At 53.1% G+C, this 18,773-nt stretch overlaps 7 protein-coding genes across 7 annotated transcripts; 3 read left to right on the forward strand and 4 right to left on the reverse strand.

Annotated features, from left to right (window-relative positions):
- Positions 1-91: 91 nt before the first annotated feature.
- Positions 92-2,115, reverse strand: CCT4 (T-complex protein 1 subunit delta). The gene is made up of 4 exons (XM_062885212.1): positions 1,901-2,115; positions 1,772-1,823; positions 1,052-1,707; positions 92-993 (listed from the first exon to the last, which is right to left on the reverse strand). Exons 1-4 carry the CDS (start codon positions 1,949-1,951, stop codon positions 151-153), a joined length of 1,602 nt encoding a protein of 533 aa, XP_062748162.1. The 5' UTR covers positions 1,952-2,115; the 3' UTR covers positions 92-150.
- A 101-nt stretch (positions 2,116-2,216) lies between these two features.
- On the forward strand, positions 2,217-4,267 carry RPT1 (26S proteasome regulatory subunit 7). Its single transcript, XM_062885213.1, has 5 exons — positions 2,217-2,399; positions 2,422-2,575; positions 2,673-2,764; positions 2,822-2,936; positions 2,999-4,267. The coding sequence occupies exons 2-5, from the start codon at positions 2,573-2,575 to the stop codon at positions 4,106-4,108; spliced, it is 1,320 nt and encodes a 439-aa protein (XP_062748163.1). The 5' UTR covers positions 2,217-2,399; positions 2,422-2,572; the 3' UTR covers positions 4,109-4,267.
- A 9-nt stretch (positions 4,268-4,276) lies between these two features.
- QC762_108030 (uncharacterized protein) lies at positions 4,277-6,634 on the reverse strand. The gene is made up of 2 exons (XM_062885214.1): positions 5,721-6,634; positions 4,277-5,657 (listed from the first exon to the last, which is right to left on the reverse strand). Exons 1-2 carry the CDS (start codon positions 5,849-5,851, stop codon positions 5,030-5,032), a joined length of 759 nt encoding a protein of 252 aa, XP_062748164.1. The 5' UTR covers positions 5,852-6,634; the 3' UTR covers positions 4,277-5,029.
- On the forward strand, positions 5,868-8,327 carry QC762_108040 (uncharacterized protein). The gene is made up of 4 exons (XM_062885215.1): positions 5,868-6,964; positions 7,190-7,213; positions 7,280-7,464; positions 7,520-8,327. Exons 1-4 carry the CDS (start codon positions 6,927-6,929, stop codon positions 7,618-7,620), a joined length of 348 nt encoding a protein of 115 aa, XP_062748165.1. The 5' UTR covers positions 5,868-6,926; the 3' UTR covers positions 7,621-8,327.
- A 1,180-nt stretch (positions 8,328-9,507) lies between these two features.
- On the forward strand, positions 9,508-10,626 carry QC762_108050 (uncharacterized protein; the record flags this gene model as incomplete). The annotated part of the gene is made up of 2 exons (XM_062885216.1): positions 9,508-9,942; positions 10,000-10,626. 2 exons carry the CDS (start codon positions 9,508-9,510, stop codon positions 10,624-10,626), a joined length of 1,062 nt encoding a protein of 353 aa, XP_062748166.1.
- A 364-nt stretch (positions 10,627-10,990) lies between these two features.
- Positions 10,991-13,720, reverse strand: QC762_108060 (uncharacterized protein; the record flags this gene model as incomplete). The annotated part of the gene is made up of 4 exons (XM_062885217.1): positions 10,991-12,737; positions 12,790-13,056; positions 13,136-13,266; positions 13,372-13,720. The coding sequence occupies 4 exons, from the start codon at positions 13,718-13,720 to the stop codon at positions 11,502-11,504; spliced, it is 1,983 nt and encodes a 660-aa protein (XP_062748167.1). The 3' UTR covers positions 10,991-11,501.
- Positions 13,721-14,701: 981 nt separating this feature from the next.
- Positions 14,702-18,697, reverse strand: ACR2 (DNA-directed RNA polymerase I subunit RPA2; the record flags this gene model as incomplete). The annotated part of the gene is made up of 2 exons (XM_062885218.1): positions 18,005-18,697; positions 14,702-17,935 (listed from the first exon to the last, which is right to left on the reverse strand). Exons 1-2 carry the CDS (start codon positions 18,473-18,475, stop codon positions 14,702-14,704), a joined length of 3,705 nt encoding a protein of 1,234 aa, XP_062748168.1. The 5' UTR covers positions 18,476-18,697.
- Between the last annotated feature and the right edge of the window lie 76 nt (positions 18,698-18,773).

Raw genomic sequence — 18,773 nt, forward strand, 5'->3', positions numbered from 1 at the left:
CCGAGGCACTCTTATCACACACTTTTATCCCACATAGCAGAGCTACACATATATTCATTGCCCAGGGTATCTATCCCCCCAAGCAAACATTGTATATTCCATTTTTCATTATGATTTTTTAACCCTTTCTGTCACAAAAGTTAATGTAGTCTACCTGCTCAAGGCGATATCATCAATCCGCAAAATCATCTTCACCGTCTCCGCCGCCAACTCAATCGCGCTCGTGCTCACCAACAATGGCTGCAGCACATTCTCCTTTGAAATATCCGAGTTGACACCCCCGCTCTTGATACTGACGCCAGCATTTTTCTCGCCCATCTCGTGCTTATGGCGCAGGGCAGTCACAACCTTGATGCTGTTCAACCCGGCGTTCTCCGCAAGAGTAGTGGGAATAACCTCCATAGCGTCGGCAAAGGCCTTCCAGCAGATGGCCTCGGTGCCGGTCAAGGCACGTGCTTGCTTGTTGAGCTGGGCGGCAATTTCAATTTCGGCGGCACCGCCACCGGCGATGAGAGCCTTCTTCTTGACGAGGCAGCGGACGACGCAGAGGGCATCGTGGAGGGAGCGCTCAGCCTCGTCGAGGATGAGAGCGTTGGCGCCGCGGACGACGACTGAGATGGTCTTGCCGGTCGACTTGCAGCCGGTGACCTTGACCATCTTGCTGCCAGAGGACTGAACCTCCTCAACAAGGTCAGCGGAGCCAAGCTTGTCCTCAGTGAAGCTGTCAATGTCGGCGATGGGCTTGCAGCCGGTGGACTTGCAGATGAACTCGACTTCGTCACGCTCAATGTCCTTGACGACGAGGATGCCGAGGCGCTGAAGGAAGTGGAGGGAGAGGTCGTTGACGGCGTCGCGGAGGATAGACTTTTGAATGAAGAGAACGTTGCACTTGGCCTTCTTGATCTTCTTGACCATGTTGAGGAGGTACATGCGCTCCTCCTTGACGATCTTGTCCATTTGTCTGTAGTCGTTGACCTGGATGGTGTTTTCCATCTGTTGCAGTGATTAGCTAACGTAGTCCCAGGTAGGAAAGCATAGTCATAGAGCATACATCAGGCTTAGGAGGGCTGAGCTGGAACTGAATAAGACCGATCTTGGCCTTCTCCATCCTTATGGGCCCTCCCGCGCTCTTGATCACTGGCTGTGTGAGAACCAAACCGTCCACCAACTCGCTGTCTTCTATCGTCCCGCCGACCTTCTTGATAATGCGAATATTCCTCAGGTCGACGTTATCTGCCGTCTTAAGGTCGATCGTCTTGGTAACAGCGTTGACGGCCATTGGGCCGAGGAGGTTGGAGTATTGGGACACAATCTTGGAGGACAGCGAGGTGTTGGCGGCTTGAAGGAGGGAGGAGGTGTCGGTAAGGGCGATAGGTTGTGACATCTCATGCAAGACCTTGACCGCGGCGGCGGCGGCTCTTTGGAAAGACTCTGAGATGACGGAGGGGTGGATGCCCTTGGCGAGAAGGCGGTCGGCGGCGCCCAACAAGCTGCCGCAGATAACGACGACTGAGGTGGTTCCGTCACCGGCTTCGACATCTTGGGCGTTGGAAAGTTGGACAAGCATCTTGGCTGTGGGATGCATGACGGCCATGCTCTTCAACATTGTGCTGCCATCGTTGGTGATGATGGTCTCCCCCTTTCCACTGCGGATCATCTTGTCCATGCCCCTTGGGCCCAGCGATGTCCGGACGGCATCGGCAAGAGCTACGAATAGTTAGACCTGGAAGACACCGACGTATAGTACTGTTGTATATAATTAGAGGCATACCTCTGGCGGCTACGATGTTGGCGGAACGGACGGCCAACGGCTTCTCCTTGTCCTATGGCGGGGGTCAGCCAGAGCTCCAGCGCGACTCGACGGAGCCCTGCAAATAGGGGCTGGCAGTTGGGTACATACCCTGAAGGTGGCATTGCTGGGACCAGCGGCGGCTGGTGCTACGGCAGCCATTTTGTAGATATGAAGGTTGGACCGAGGGGGGGGTACTCGGTCGAGGCGGTCAAGGGTTGTGCAGTTTGGCGGTGGTGGTGATGGTGGTGTTGCGATAACTTATTAGTGCCCCTCTGTTTGCTTGTAGGCAGCTCCTTCTCCCCAGGCTACGCTTCAAAGGTGGGACGGGAATTTTTCCTGTCGGGTGCTGGAGTTCTTCCCGCCGCCAGCAGCTTCCCCCACTGTTTCCTTGGGGGGAGGTGGCCCGGGCGTTCACACGGCAGCCGGGGAACACCCAGTTCCACCGCGCTAGCTGTAATGGGACTAGGCCCCTTTCAGCCTCGCAGCCGGGGGAGCTCTGGGCGGGCCCAAGGCAGCATGGATTACGGAACTGCTGCTTGGTGTTGCTTCCTCTGCGTTCGTTGAATCCATGGCGACTTTCCCTCTCCCATCATCACCCAACCACCACACAACCACCACACAACCACCACACAACCACTTGACGACTATTCTGCACCGAGGAATCGCTCCTGGTCCCAAGTAATAAGCGACTTCAACTAGTTTTGTCCGGTGCACTCTCTCCGATTTCCAAACACAAAACATTCCAGAAATCCAGCAGCTTACCCATCGACAGCCATCATCATGGTACGCATGTCCATTGACCCAGTCGTCGCTCGAGTTCCCACTCGTCGCCACCACCCGCTGCCAGCACTTTAGAAATGCTAACTTCTCTCTACTTTAGCCTTCTGCCACAGGTGCCAACTGGGAAAAGTACCAAAAGAAATTCGGCGATGACGAGATAGAAGAGAAGAAGATCACGCCCCTCACCGATGAGTCCGTTGCCCTCGACCCACCAACACCGATGCGCAACTTGAGCTAACATCCGCAAAGAGATATCCAGGTTCTCAAGACCTATGGCGCCGCGCCATATGGTTCCGCCATCAAGAAGCTAGAGCAGCAAATAAAGGAGAAGCAGCAGAGCGTGGATGACAAGATTGGTGTCAAGGTAGGCAGCGGTGCACTTGCGTCTAGCGGACCCAGAAACTTATACATGTTGTCTCTATACAGGAATCAGATACCGGTCTCGCACCACCTCACCTTTGGGATATCGCCGCCGATCGTCAACGAATGTCCGAGGAGCAACCTCTTCAGGTAGCGAGATGCACCAAGATTATTCAGGACGACAAGGACGAGGCGAAGTCGAAATATGTCATCAACGTCAAGCAGATAGCAAAGTTTGTCGTGAATCTCGGCGAGCGCGTCAGTCCAACGGATATCGAAGAGGGAATGCGGGTTGGTGTCGACAGAAACAAGTACCAGATCCTTCTCCCACTGCCGCCCAAGATCGACGCCAGTGTCACCATGATGACGGTCGAAGAGAAGCCCGATGTTACATACGGCGATGTTGGTGGTTGCAAGGAGCAGGTAGAAAAGCTCCGCGAGGTTGTCGAGATGCCCCTGCTTTCGCCCGAACGGTTCGGCAACTTGGGCATTGACCCCCCCAAGGGTGCCCTTCTTTACGGCCCTCCCGGTACCGGCAAGACCCTCTGCGCTCGTGCGGTAGCCAACCGAACAGACGCCACCTTCATCCGTGTGATTGGATCCGAGTTGGTTCAAAAGTACGTTGGTGAGGGTGCCAGGATGGTGCGTGAGCTGTTTGAGATGGCGCGGACGAAGAAGGCCTGCATTATCTTCTTTGACGAGATTGACGCCATTGGTGGTGCTCGTTTTGATGACGGTGCGGGCGGTGACAATGAAGTCCAGAGAACCATGCTGGAGCTCATTACTCAACTGGACGGTTTCGACGCTAGAGGCAACATCAAAGTCATGTTTGCCACCAACAGACCTTCGACTCTCGACCCTGCTCTTATGAGACCGGGTCGTATCGACCGCAAGATTGAGTTCGCTCTTCCCGATCTCGAGGGCCGGGCCAACATTCTGAGGATTCACGCCAAGAGCATGTCGGTGGAGAGGGACATCAGATGGGAACTCATCTCGCGGTTGTGCCCCAATGCTACGGGTGCTGAGCTGCGCAGTGTGTGCACGGAGGCGGGCATGTTTGCTATCCGCGCGAGGAGGAAGGTGGCGACCGAGAAGGACTTCTTGGATGCGGTGGACAAGGTGATCAAGGGTAACCACAAGTTTAACTCTACTGCGGCTTATGCGCAGTATAACTAAGAGGTTAAGGGGTTTGTTATGGGGAGCAGGGACGTTGTGTGTGTTTTCGGGTTGTGTATGACTAGAAAGGTTAGTAATTTACCTGAGAAAGTTGACTTAGAGTAGGGTGGGGGATGAAGTAGGAGTTGAAGACAATAAACAAGCGAAGATTATGAACATGTTTGAAGTCTAGTGGTGTATTGAAATGTTTGTGGCTATATGTTAGCTTCAATTTGTTGCCTGCCATTTATACCTCTACGCTGATGTCGTGAAAACGCTAAACCCACACGCAATGCTTTCCTCCCGTTGCTATGCTCATCATGCGTTTCCCACCTCTTGACTATGTACAAAGTCATAACAAGTGAAAAGAACTATGTATCATAATCTACCCTCACATGCTGCTGCTGCTGGTCCGCTTTGGGGGCAGGTTCCTTTGCTGCCCAAACAAGTCTCCATTCCTAATCAAACCTCCTCCTACACATGGACCGTTCGTTTCCCCTTGTTGTGTGGGTATTTTCCAGCCATTATTATGTACAATTTCCTCAACAATATGCCCTCCTCCCCGGACAGGGCCTGTTTGTCCTCCTGGGCTGGGACCAACTTTGCGTGCTTCTATAAGCCTGATATTGGGATGTTTGTCGCCGGAGGGGGTAGTGTCGTTTCTTGCCGTGTCCTCCAATGTCACCCAGTAAACATCCCAAAGGGAACATTTGTCCAGATACACGCTTCTCTACCACATCAACATCCTTGTTGTTGGAAGGTGGTTTTTCGTCGTTCTGGGAGGTTGATCCTCCTCGTCGGTGGTGATAATCCAGCACTCGCCTCCTTCCTAGCCCCCATCCCTCATTAGGTACCGAACCCAAAACCAGAATATATCCCCCTGTCAGAAACGCCCAAGATTCTTGCCTTTTATGTTTCCTCCGATACCATATTTTCCCCCTTTCAACCGTCCACAAATGGTAAACACCCCAAACAAACCACATCCCCATCCTGGCCCCTTTCAACGCAACACCTGCTGCAGACCATCTTCCTGTGCCCAGCCCCACCCCCTTTTGTTGTCCAGCCTCCACTTTCTACTGGTGGTGGTGGTTGTTGCTCCTCAGCAGAATCAACATCAATCATTGTAAACGACGGCTCTGTCTGTAATGATAGTGGTGTTGGTGGTTGCTGGGACGGTGGACTCCAACCAAGACACTCCCTTATGCACACGTAGCACGTCCGCTGACCACATCCTTGACAATCGGCGAAGCTGTCCAGGTCGGATTTCTTGGTTGGTTTGCGGGAGCAGATGTGGCAGGGGGTTAGGAGGGAGGTTTTGCTGACTAGGTGTGGTCGGGGTTTTGCTGGGAGTGTTTCCTCTTCTTTTTGGTGGAATTTACTGGTGATATCGTGTTGTCTTTTGGGGTCAAGTTCAATGTCGACTGAGGTCATTCGTTGGCGTTTGGAAGAAAGGGGGATCATTTTCCTGGTGGTGGTTGCCAGGGGGGATAGGTTGCTGCTGCTGCTGCTGCTGCTGCCATGGTGGTAGTGGTGGTAGTTGTCTGGGTAGATGTTGTGGTGGTGGTGGGAGCTGTAGACAGCATGGTTAGTGGCAGCGGCGGCAGCGGTGGAGTTCGCGAGAAGACTCGCGTACAATGTGAATTGCTGGGTGCTGTTATCGCGATCGTCGTCTCGTCTCCGCTTCTTGCACGGGACAGAGGAGGGGGACGAGGTGTTGGTGGTTTCTTGGGCGATGGACGGCATGTTGTTGTTCCCCTTGGCCATTAAATACGCTTGCTGTTGCTGGTGGAGGCGAAGGAGGTGTGGCGGCAGGGCGGCAGAAAATGGCAAATGGCAAGCTCATTAAAGTCGGAATAATCTCATCGAAGAAAATGGAACAAGGAGCGAAGTTGAGTTGAATGGGGGTGGGAGAGTGGAGGCGAAGATGGTTCTAAGCTTCCAGGATCCGCCTTCCTCCGTCGGGTGCGCTGACGCTTTGCTGTGCAGATCCGATGGGAGTCGCGTAAAGTGCAAAGTGCGCTGCTGTGGTGAAATGGCATTTGTTGCTGGGCAGAATTTTGGTGGTCGATTTATTAATTGCTGCTAGGTGCTGGCCCTGGCTTGTTGTAGCGAGCAACCCCCCACCCACTCAGAGCCCAGATAAATCGAGACACTTCACACAATGCCACAGTGACTTAGTACGGTGAAGAAAGGGGGAAGCTGGCGTTGAACCAAGTCATTTCCCCCTTCAAAGAACCTCCCACCCAATGGATAGTTCCTGGCTGAAGTTTTCCTTATGCCAGGGCAAAAGCAGGGCCACCCCCAAAAACCTACGCATCTGACCTGCTAATCAATGATATTAGTGGACCCCGAGTTTGGATGACATGGTCGCTACAAGATGCACGACCCAAAAGAGTGCAGAGTGCCAAGCAACTTGGTTCTGATGCCTGATGGTAGGCATGGGATATCGAATGTCATTCACCAAGGCGACAGTTGAAAGCTTATCGAAAGCAGACACGTGTATAGGCGGTGGTAGATGGTTCCAGGAAGGAGCTATTGGGCTTGCCATTGCGTAGGGTGATCATTGATCGGGATGGCTCCTTTGATGGTGTTATCGAGCGATGCTGGCAGTCCACTGCAATTACGACCATCACGTGGGGGCTAGGCTTAAACCAGCACCGCCCCACCCGGCCTGTCCTCCAACTTTCGAACTTCTCTCCCTCATCACTCCCGCGTCAACCCGTTCGCTTGGAGCCTCAACGCCTCGCAACAACTCACCGCGAATCCGCGAACCCATTGACGAAATCCACCCCCATCGAGAGAAAACCCGTGTCGAGCATCAGTAAATCGACATCGAGATATGAGTCGCGCCAACAAACTTGGCCCGGAGGTTAATCGGTGAGTCGAGAAGACGCAACAAGTGCTGCAAGTTGCTGCACTGCTGTCTCGTTCTTTCAACAATCTCGCTGCCTTTCTGGTCGCCTTCTCCACCAGGCCCGACAACCAGTTCAACGGCCACCCATCTGGGGGTGACTGTCCACCATTACCACCATTTCCCATCATCGTTTCCACCATCAAAGATCATTTTTAGAAAAATTGGCTAACCATAGAGTCCATGGCTAGAGCTTTGTTCGTCAAGAATCTAAGGTATGTATCTTCCACCGATCGAATGTGTCTTTATCGCCGTCGCAACCCCGACTAACCCCGGACTAGCTACAACGTCACTCCTGAGGAGCTGTTCGATCTCTTCGGCAAGTACGGGCCCATTCGCCAGGTCCGCCAGGGCATTGCGAGCAACACCAAGGGCACCGCCTTCGTTGTCTACGAAGATGTTATGGATGCGAAGCAGGCCTGCGACAAACTGAACGGCTACAACTTTCAGAACCGTTATCTCGTTGGTATGTTTTGAAGGAGTGCTTATGCTTGTGACGGTCGTACTAACCAGTGACACAGTATTATACCACCAGCCCGACAAGATGGTCAGGTCAAAAGAGGATTTGGACATCCGCAAGGAGAATCTCGAACGCCTCAAGCGGCAACATGGTATAGATTGACAGTTAGACGGGCCTGCGGACAGCTTTCAGAGTCGAAACCGACAGTCTGGAGGCCCGTCTTCTCCGACATCTCCCTCCTCCCCCAGCAAGGCGGCTTCGGCGCCCAGGACGCCAACTTCAAAGACGCCGAGGTCAATCCTCAAGAGGGGCAGGCCCGATATCGCCATGCACGCACGAAAGATGCCGCACTTCGTGCGCAAGCTTCTTCCCACCGTTCCGGAGTGCGCCTAGCTTCGATATCATTACCCACCACATCATCACTTGTACGGCATAAGTGTACCAAAGGCTGCGTTCAACACTGCAACGTAGCCAGCAAGCAAACCCATCCTTGCTTTACCTGCCCTCTCAACTCTCCAAAAAAAAAAACAGCAAACTTGCAACATTTACATCGGGGATTTCTTTAGGCGCGTTCCTTTTCCAGTCGGGTTGTGTGGCTGGGGGAATATGGGGAATGTTTTTGCCGATTCGGGGTGTTTGGTCTTCATAGGTTCTTTCGGCGCGAACAAAGGTTATCAGGCGCAGATTTCAATGCCCTTCTTTTCATCTCAGGGTTTGCTGTTGTTGCTGATATCCATACTGAATCGGGGCGCAAACTGATCACCGGGACTCTGACATAGCGTTGGGCTACAGAGAGAATTGCGATGCTTTTCCAACAGTCGTTTTCGGTCTTTTGTTTTGTCTGTCATTTAACTGCTCATGTTTGATTTATTTTCCAAACGACACCATGTTGATATGATGCAAGTTAGCCTAGCTACGTGTGGATGTATGTATGTATGTATGTATGTTGTCTCGCCTCGCTTGCTCGCCTATGAATATGCATGGCATGTAGTACATGCAATATACCGTGCCGTACACACTGCTCATAGCATTCTACATAAGCACATAAGGTACTGTAGATATCCGAATCCGGAGGCGGAGTCTCTAACTGGAAGTGGATTCAACTCGCTATCAGATTGTTTCCAGAACCGGGCCGAAGTTGACTTTTGCCGGCAGACAACAGCCAGCAGCCGGCACACTCCACACTGCCCAGCAATTCTGGAACCGCCATGAACGCCCAGCCGTAGTGGGGCCGTCAGTCTGGCGGGGGGCTGTGGGGAACCTCTGCGACCGCTGAGAGAGTGCGAGCGATAGGGCCAACGGTGCCATGGCCAATGGGGCAGCAGTGTCTCAAGTTGTGGCCTCTCTGCTTTGCGCCGTCGTGCTATGTTCCAGGAGAACCCAGGCAGTTACGTTTACAATACAACCGTGACTCCGACTCCGTCTTATAGTTTTGTTTCGTCGTTTTCCATCTCTTCTGTTCTTCTCCTCTCTTGAGTCTTTTAAAGCTACCTTGCAGTTTGCTGTCGTGATACCCCAACGCACACCGTCCACACAATCCACTGCATTACATCACTCCAGTCACAAGACGCGCACTAAACCACCACGAAGAACCGTCACCAGGCACCTACCAGAGAAGAATAAGCCACACAAATCCAAGAGCGATCGAGCCTAGCTGCTGTGTTGTTATTATCAAAACCTTTTTATCCCGGAAAATAGTCTCCGTTCTAATTCCCAACCAACGCCAAACGCTTGATGAGGTGGTCAGCTCTTAGCCCCGGACAGCATCTACACCAATCGTAAATGTTGCCTCCCGCCACCGCAGCCGCCTTGTCCAACAACAACGTTCACCTCGCTGTTCGTCAACACCTCGATCCCGTTGTCATCCCCGCGCTCGAGAACACCATCGCCGTCGCCATCCCCAATGTCGCAACGTCTCTCGCGGCAGCAGCAGCAGCAGCAGCGGTAGATCCAACAAATCTACCCCATCCACCACCGTCGTTCAACGACCACCCGCAAGGAGCTCAACAACCCGCGACGGCGGAAGCAGGAGTCCTCATCTCCGTCACCATGACTCCCACCCTCTCCCCAATATCAAGCCCAACCGCAACCGGCACCCCCTTCTCCCCCTCGGAAAACCCCACAGAATGCCGCCTCCTAGGCCCCTTCGCCATCCTAGTCCAGCTCGCCCTCGGCGGCCTGGCCCTCCTCTCCCTCGTCTACAAAAGATGGCGCGAGCGCCCCCAGCGACCGGTCAAAATCTGGTTTTTTGACGCCTCAAAGCAGGTCTTTGGGAGCGTGCTAGTCCACGGCGCAAACGTGTTCATGTCTCTGCTCACGAGCGGGAGGTTCAACATCACGACCATTGCTCCCCCGGCAACGGTGTCCGAGGCGGCGAGGAGAGGGGTCTTGATGCTTCTTAAACGGACAGCAACGACGACAACGACGGTAGACGAATATGTACCGAACCCGTGCTCTTTTTACCTTTTAAACTTGGCTATTGATGTAGGCTCCCCCTACCCTCCCCTTAGATCTTCCACAACCAAATACTAACACGGCCAGACAACCCTCGGCATCCCAATTTTAATTCTCATCGTCAGAATAACCACCACTTTGGTCACTTACACCCCGCTGGGCCAACCCCCGGAGTCGGTTCAGTCTGGGCACTACGGCTCGCCCCCCAACGCGTGGTGGTGGTTGAAGCAGTCGTTTATTTACTTTTGCGGCTTGATGGGCATGAAACTTGTTGTTTTGGTCATTTTTATGATTTTTCCCTGGATCTCGGAGCTGGGGGATTGGGCGCTCAAGTGGACCGAGGGCAACGAGAGGCTGCAGATTGTCTTTGTCATGATGCTGTTCCCGCTCATCATGAACGCGATGCAGTATTATATCATTGATAGTTACATCAAGAAGCAGGAGGGCAAAGGGGAGGTGGAGGGTAAGGGGTATGATGAGGTTGATCAGGAGGAGGGGGTGGATGGGTCGGTTGCGAGTGAGGATAGTGAGGATAGTGAGAGTGAAGAAGAGGAAGGGCAGAGGACGCCAAGGGCTGGGAAAGGGGCGAGGGACTTGGAGAGGGACGAGTATGATCCTGATGTGGACGGGGACAGCCAGACGGTGGTGGGGAGCAGCTCGAGTCGGATTTCGAGTCGGGGGGTGTTGACAGAGGATTTGCTTCCCAAGGAATGATTTTTTTTTTTTTTTTTTTTTTTTTTTTTGCATGACTGAAGAAGGAATGATGGGAAATGGGTTCACGGCATTTTTCTTTCCTTTTTCTGGTGTTTTTTGGCTTTGGGATTCAGGAGGGGGACGGAATGGCGTTTTATATAAGTTTTTTCCTACAGGTTTCGGATTCGTATTCATTTTCATTTTCTTTTTCTCGTCTGCAATCATCAAGTTGGGATATCTCTCTCCACAGACCCTTCAAACCAACAGCACGGCATGGGAAAGCGTACGCATGGGCTTTTTCGGTATTTTAGAACACAAAGGTATTTTCGGCAATAAACAACAGAAACAGATCATCGTCCGGTGTTTGGAAGTTCTCATCTAAGTAGGGTAATCTTCGCCGTCATCCGTGTTAGCAACACGCAAATTTGACACCTCACAACCGGGCAAAACTATCCAATGTACAGTGCTTTCTCTCTCTCTCTCTTTCAACTCGATTACATCCATTAGTAAAAGCTCAACACAACAAAAGACAACTCTGCCAAAAATACACTAGAATCTTGCCAAAAGACCCAACCGACCCACCACATATTACCTTGCCTGTATCATCCACGCCTTCCAAGCTCCAACCACAAAAACATCCCAACAAGAAAAGACAAACCCAAGCCTCCAAAGCAAGAGCCAACTTGTCGAGAGTGAGTGACACCAATCCAGCAAACCAAAGGCTGCCCTCCCCTCCATAGTAATCAAACCCAAAGCCAGAGCACCAAAACAACACCAAAAAACTCCAAAACCTTATCCTCCCTTTTTTGCCTTTACCTCCCTTCGCAACAATGCACACCAGAAACGAGACCATAATATCAGACAGTCCCTTCCCCGTACCCCTTTCCCTCCACAGCCTACAACAAATCAAAACCCTCCTCCTCCTCCCCCCAAACAGGCAGCTCATCCTCACTCTGCGGCAATTTAACGCTAAAACTCCTCACCCCCAACCTCAAGCCCTCCACATCCAAAACTCCATACTCCCTCCCTCCCGACCCCAAAATAACAACCACCAGCTCCTCCCTCAAAAACTTTACCACTTCCCCTTGGCTCAACCCCTCCAATCTCCCCCTTTCAACAGCCCCAATCAAGCCCGTAGTCAACGGCACCGTCCCACTAACCTCCAACTCCTTCATCGCCTCCCTCATGCCTCCCATCCCGGCCCCGTCGGTAGCAAACACCCCCATGGCACCAACATGATTTTCTGCCTGCGCCCAGTCCGCCTTGTCCTCCGGTGGGGTCCCAAAGAAGAAATAAATGGAATACGGCCCATCCAATGCTTGCTTCTTGGCTCGGATATTCACAATCCACTCTCGGTAGCTGTCATCTTGGAGTCCTCCAACTTCCCTACCAGCAGGACGATGCTTTGATGATGACTGCTGTCCTATTCTCGAAGACGCCCCCTTCCCCCGGCCACCCTTGATGCCTTGGGCTCGAAGCTCCCTCAGAAACATGTTGGCTGGACTTGACGCCCCGTACAAACGGTTAATAGCCCGTCGTACACCAGCTTGAACATTACTCGCACCCGCAAGGTCCGTCAGCTCAGTGTAAGTGTACCCGAATTTGGTGAAGTCCCTGACGCTATCCGACGTCCAGAACCCCCCATTGGCATCAGCAAAGAACGGGGTGAGCGGTGTCTGTGAGTCTTGAATCTGGCCTCGAGAGGTCGTGTATGAATTCAGAACCGCCGCGGTAGGCGTCACCCATGATTGCGGGTACAATGTCTGCCACATGGCAAAGATACGGTCCACCATGGTGTGGTGTAGAAAGAAGATAGGGTCAAAGGCCGAGTAAGGTATGAACGACATGTGGCCGCCCTGGATATTTGGCATACCCATACCACCACCGCCAGCAAGAGTATGGACCGTGTCATGGAGAGACTCGAGGGAATCATACGAGGCGTTATTGACAAAAGGGATCCAGGCATTGTTGCTGAACCTGCTGTAGTTACCATAGTTCGAGAACAAAATGTAGAGCCGTTGGCTGAGTGACCGTTGGTTCTGATCGATCGTCATGGCCACCATGGAGTTGTTCGACTGGGCTCCGGGACCCCAATTAGTTGGACCCCTCAGGGTCTCAGTCCAGGTATTCCACTATTACAACATTGTTAGCATCCAAGACATGCTTGCCAGTATCAAAGCTTACCGGTGCCTGTCTGAAAGCAGTAGTATTCAGAGGCCGAAACGTGTAACTGAACAGAGGGTTTGCTATCCGCTGAACGCCATTCGGACCATCTACATCGACAAAGGGACTCCCACCCACGCTCGTGGGGAGCACACTTCCGTCAGAGGGCGGGTAGGTAGCCCAATCCCAATAAGGTATTCGAAACCGCTGGACAGCGTCGAGATAGCGCTGCCTCTGATCATCGGGCCACCAATTTGCAATCATCCGCATAACATTTGTCAAGACTTGCTGTCAACCATTATCAGCCAAAGAGCTCCAACCACCAGAAAAAGAAAACAATTCTGCCGAGAGGCTTCCAACCACATACCTCGTACAAAGCCAGATAAGGCCGGTGCCAAGTAGGAAACAATATCGAAGAGTGCGTACAATACCCAGTCTCCTCATTCCCAGGCGTCGGTCGCACACCACCCCATGTCTGGTGCGGCATTCCATGGATACCTGTCCAACACAAAAGACACAGACAGTTAGACAAAAACCACCACTCTCCTGTAACAGAAAGCAAAAGAATTTCGGGGATGGGCAGACAGAAGAAAAAACACAAACCTGTAATCCCATACCACGACGTAGGCTCCGTCTGATCCGTAAACTGCATCATGCTCATCCCCAGCAGGTACAACGTCCACACGTCCCTGTCCTGCTCCAGCTCCCTAATCTCCCTCCGCACTTGTATGTCCCCCGCCTGCTGGCCAGCATCCCCCCTCACCACCGTCGTCAGAGGTTCCGCAAACTGCCGCTTCACCCGCCTGTGGACGTCGAACCCATAGTTGTAGGCTGTGGGTCTTGGTTGTTGTTGTTGTTGCTGGTGGTGGTGGTGGTGGCCGAGGCAGAAAGTGACGAGGTTGGCGAGGATGAAGAGCCGAAGGAAAATGACGGAGGCCATTGCTAACTTCATCTGAGTGAGAGAGAGCAACCCCCTGGGTAGGTGTCGAACGTTGGACACAAAGGAGCGGGTGACAACCCCGGCTAGAGGCAGTCTAGGGTCTCAATAGGTAGGCTTGGGTTTTGGGGGGAGGGGGGGGTGACACAGGTATCGTGGGAAGGGGAGACGAGGGGGGTCTGTAGGAGATGGGAACCCAGGGTAAATGAGGTGATGGGTTTGGGCGGCCAGAGAGACAGAGCAGGTAGGTGAAGACGAGATAAAGTCACTGGAAATGAACGTGAATGGCTCGAGGCGGCACTCGGATGGGTTTGAGGAGGAAGGAAGAACTGTTTGTTGGCAGAATGAAGAGTTCAGCTGGTAAACAGCAGGCCCAGGAACTGGGGAGTGAGTTTGACCAGCTGCGGATCCTTGTGGTACATCCATGGGCTATCACAGGGAAGCGACGTTCGGCATGAGGTCAGAATTGTGGACTCGAAGGTGAGACTGGCGAGACGGGCTGTCCCAGGTGGGTTGAGAGAGCATTGCACCTTCCTCGTTGGATCTTCTCAAGAAAGGGAGTTGCGTTGGAGGCTACTGACGGATACAACGGTCCGTCCAGGGGGTAGGAGCATGCTAGAGGCACCAATGAGTGCTAGAGGAGAGGCAGCGCCGTGGGTGTCTGCATTATTTTAACAGTGTTTGTGCTGCAAAACTCGGTTTCGTGCAGCGGCAAATGTCATCTCATTTGTGTTGCCTTGCCTTGCCTTGCGTTGCGCAATCCCGGGGTTGGCCACATGTGATGCTGCTTCGCTGCTCCTCATCCAGGGGAACATGTCATTTGGCACTTCCAGCACCATGGTATCTGGATGGACACAGAAGAGAAATTGGTGACATGTGAATAAATAAATCATTGACCCATTTTTGACCACCTTGTCTACGCCCCAAACCCAGACAAATTACAACTAAATCAGTACAAAACATCAACGTTCAGCCCTGAGAGAGATATCCTTCTCATTAAGCCGCAGCCACACCACTCGGAAGCAGCTTGGGCGCTGTTGGTCTCAGGGCACTTCTCCGTGTCTGATCTTTGCTGTCCACGTTATACTTGAGCTTGACGCCCATCGCCGCAAGCTCGACATCCAGGTACTTGAGCGCACCAGGGACCACCACCATGGTGGTGTTCTCTCCACCAATCCACTGGACGCCCTGCCCGTCCTCCCAAATCTCGCCATCCAGCTTCATGAGGTCCAGGTCCTCGATCTGGTCCAGACGCTGCGCGCAATTTCGACAGCGCACAGTGCCGACTTGCTTTCGCTTTCCAATAAACGGAGATACCGTCGGCTGCACGGCCAGGAATGACCCGCAGTCTCGGCAGATCCACGACTTGGAGTAATCGGAGCAGTTGAGCAGGCGATCCTGGAGCAAGAAGGCCGTGCCGTGCGCCAACAGAGCATCGCGCTCCATTTCTCCCACACGGATACCACCACCCTTCTTGCGGCCCTTGATCGGCTGTCCGGTTGTCGGCACGACTGGACCAGTCGTACGGACCTGGTACTTGTCGTTTACCATGTGTCTCAGTCTCTGGTAGTAGACAACACCAATGTAAATGTCGCACATGAACTCCTCGCCCGTGATGCCGGAATACATGGGCTCGTTTCCGTGGTAGTTGTAGCCAGCCTTCATCAGCTGATGCCCAAAGTAGTCGGCCGCCATGTTCTCCTCGCTGAACTTGAACGGCGTCGAGTCCTGAGCAAGACCATGTAGCGCGCCTGCCTTGCCTGCAAGAGACTCGACAAACATGCCAATTGTCATGCGGGACGGGAAAGCGTGAGGGTTGATGATGACATCAGGCTGGATGCCCGTCTCCGAAAAGGGCATGTCGACAGCAGGCCACTTCTGCGAGCAAACGCCCTTCTGACCGTGACGAGAAGAGAACTTGTCGCCGATGACCGGAGATCTGGGAACGCGAAGCTTGATCGAGAGGGTCTGAAGAGGCTCGTTTCCAGTGTCGCTGCCAATCACGCGAACCTCCTCAATGAAGGCATCTTCGGCCTCCTTGTATCGCTCCCAATGCGTGATACCATCCCGGTTCACCAGCTTACCCGAGTAGTCGGCCGAAACGGTGTGCCAGGCGGCGATGATATCGCCTTCCCTGACCAGCCGGCCAACATAGGGCAGTCCGTCCTCGTCGAGCATCTCCCGATCAGACGCCCGGATGGGGCTTCCCGGAGCAAACCCAAACATTTTGGTGGTGGTCTTGGAGCTGCGTGTCCTCGAGTCATCCTTCAGACTGATCTTCTTGGTCTTGTAGATGGTACCGTGGCCAAAACCACGTTCGTGCGCTGATTTGTTGATAATCATGGCGTCGTCCATGTCGTAACCGGTATAGGAAATGACGGCAACCACGGCGTTGAATCCGTTGGGGAAGTTGTCGAAACCATATGTGTTGTGCAGTGGTGATCGGACGACTGGTGTTTGACCGGTTTGAATGCGGTACATTTTGTTGTCCGTCCGATGCGCGAGTGCTGCGCCTGGTGTGCCCATAGTTTGCTTACCCATCTGACATTGGTACATGTTACGGGGAGACTGGTTAAAATCCGAGAATGGTGTCATGTTGGCCAGAATGGACAGGATGTTGGTCGGATCAAACTCGACGTGAGTCGAATCGCCAGGAACAATTTCTTGTTCTACGCAAGCAATCGACATGTAAGGCTGTTCGTAAGGACCTACCATATCCTCCTTGTTCAGAGCGAGGTACTTCACGGGCCGGACCATCCTCGAGGTGTTGGATGCCATGTAGATACCTGGGTACGAGCCGCCATTGGAGGTGGGGACATAACCAATCTCAAGCTCAAGGGGAATCCCATGGCCACCCTCGACCTTCAGCTGTCGCAAGGTGTCGGCGAGAGGCTTGGCGTTCTGCGGAGCACACCAGCCTACAACCTTGCCGTCAAGCATCACTACCACGCTTTCAGTAGTGGCGGCTGAGGAATAGTTGTTGACTCCGAGCTCCAGCAGCACCCCAGGGACGGCCGAGACATCAGCGGCTTCCGTGGTGATTTTGCACTTGTGAGCAAAGTGATTTAACAACCCACAGGGCGAACCATCAGGAGTATGGACGGGACAGAGGAAGCCCCAGGACTCTGGCAGCAGCTTACGGACCGTGGTGGTCTTGAGCTGCGCGAAGAAACTACCACGATGGACCATGCGGAAGTGACTGATGAAACGAAGGAAGTTGAGCTTTTCCGCCACAACGGTAAAACCAGACACCTGCTGAAGATCAAGGCCGGAAGGACTCTGCAGATTGCCCGTCGAAAGGAAATACTCCAAAGCGTTACCGATGTTCTCGTTCGTCTTGCGGAAGATGTGCCCTGGGAACTGCTTTCTGAAACTCTCAGAGACAAATGAGTCGGTTGGGTTGCGCCTCAGATGGTCGCGCAGTGCTCCCCTCAACGCAGTCGACAGCAGGTCCTCAAGTCGCTCCTTTAAGATCATGCCGTATAGGAAACCGCCGAGCAAGATTTCTTGGTTCTGGACAGCGTCAGGATTGTCAACGGCACAATCGCCGGCGACAAGGGCATAGAGCTTTCGGCACATGAACAAGAGCATTTTGAACTTGTCCGTGTCCTGCTCCTCTGTGACATCGTTGCAGCCAAGGTGAACAAGAACCACCTTCCGTAGGAACTCGGTGCCGACCTCGTAATCAGTCATGGTGTCCGGCACGCCGAGCACGACCCGAAACTTTTGGCCAAGATAGGCTCGCGTTTGCTTCTTGGTGTATAGATTGTAGGTTTTGTACGTGCGTAGAAGAAGCTCGACACGATCCGTCAAGAAGGTGTTCTCCACCCCCTTGGAGGTGGGTGGGCCAACCAAGGACTCGAAGATCTCGCGATCGTTGGTCTCAACGAGTGCCTTCAAGATCATCATGACTGGCACAAGATACTCATTCTTCCTCCAAGAGAATCTGAATGTGACATTGCCGTCGTTGAGGTAATGGAGCACATTGGTCTGTGAGGTTTCGTCTGGCCGGACCGATCGTACTATGATACCATGCGGTGTGTAGGAAGGACCTCGGTTCGTGAAACTAGGACGGGTGATGGCAAGAGGGAAGTTCCTCTTGTTCATGAGCAGCAGACGGATAATCTTCTCGATACCGTTGATAACGAAATAGCCGCCCAATTCTTCCGACTCCTCTTTCCTCTCCACGAGCTGCGCGGGGCTGTTGTTTTCCAAGTGACACTTGTTGGACTGTACATTGGCAGCATTCGTTAGACAAAGCCTAGAATCCCAAGCCGTAAGAGGGGGAAATCAGCCTACCTTGACCATGATGGGCATTTGCCCCAGCTCACGGACAAACTCGTGGGCGTCGCCATTGTTGATACGGTACTCGAGAACGGCTGTGAGTTTGCCTCGGTAAGAGACATGCCGCTCTCTGCACTCGGCCGGAAAGATCTCTCGTCTCTTTGCGAACTTGTTGGACTGTGCAACCTGAGCTTTTTGGAGAGTGACACTCTTGTAGCGAACCGTCAACTTGTTTCTGCTCGCGGGATCGGCCCTTTCGTCACCATCGAGGAACGTCTTAGTCCCTATCTCGGCGATGGCGTGGTCGAGCAAACTTGGCTTGCCATCGTTGCGGAAGAGAGCGTTAAAAGCCTCGATGTGTGGGTTGACAGCCTCTTGAAGTGCTGGGTATGCGGTTTGGTCGGTAGGAGGGTTACGAAACAACTTCTCTCGGCGAAGTGTGTGGTACCCGTGCTCCCAGGTTGTGTTGGTCCGTTCGGGGGCCATTTTGGTTGCTATCGCGACACACTCCTGTGTCAGAATTCGAGATTATGTATGTTGGGGGGTCACCAATGGAGGAATTGGCAACAATCCTCGTCCGGGCTGGCACCGGGCTATTTAAGCGCTCATACTACAGTGTGCAGTTTTCGGGGTGCGTGGTTGAGTGGTGGGTGGTGAGCGGTGGCTTGATTTGTCTGGGGAATGGATTCGCGCCTGCGCTTGGTGGTGAGCGTTGCACTGCCAGTGAACTTTTTTTCTGCCCGCCCCTCTTATCGCTTATCGGACGAACACCGCCAAGCAATGC

This window comes from Podospora pseudocomata, assembly GCF_035222375.1.
Source record: "Podospora pseudocomata strain CBS 415.72m chromosome 1 map unlocalized CBS415.72m_1, whole genome shotgun sequence".
Classification (NCBI taxonomy): Eukaryota; Fungi; Ascomycota; class Sordariomycetes; order Sordariales; family Podosporaceae; genus Podospora; species Podospora pseudocomata.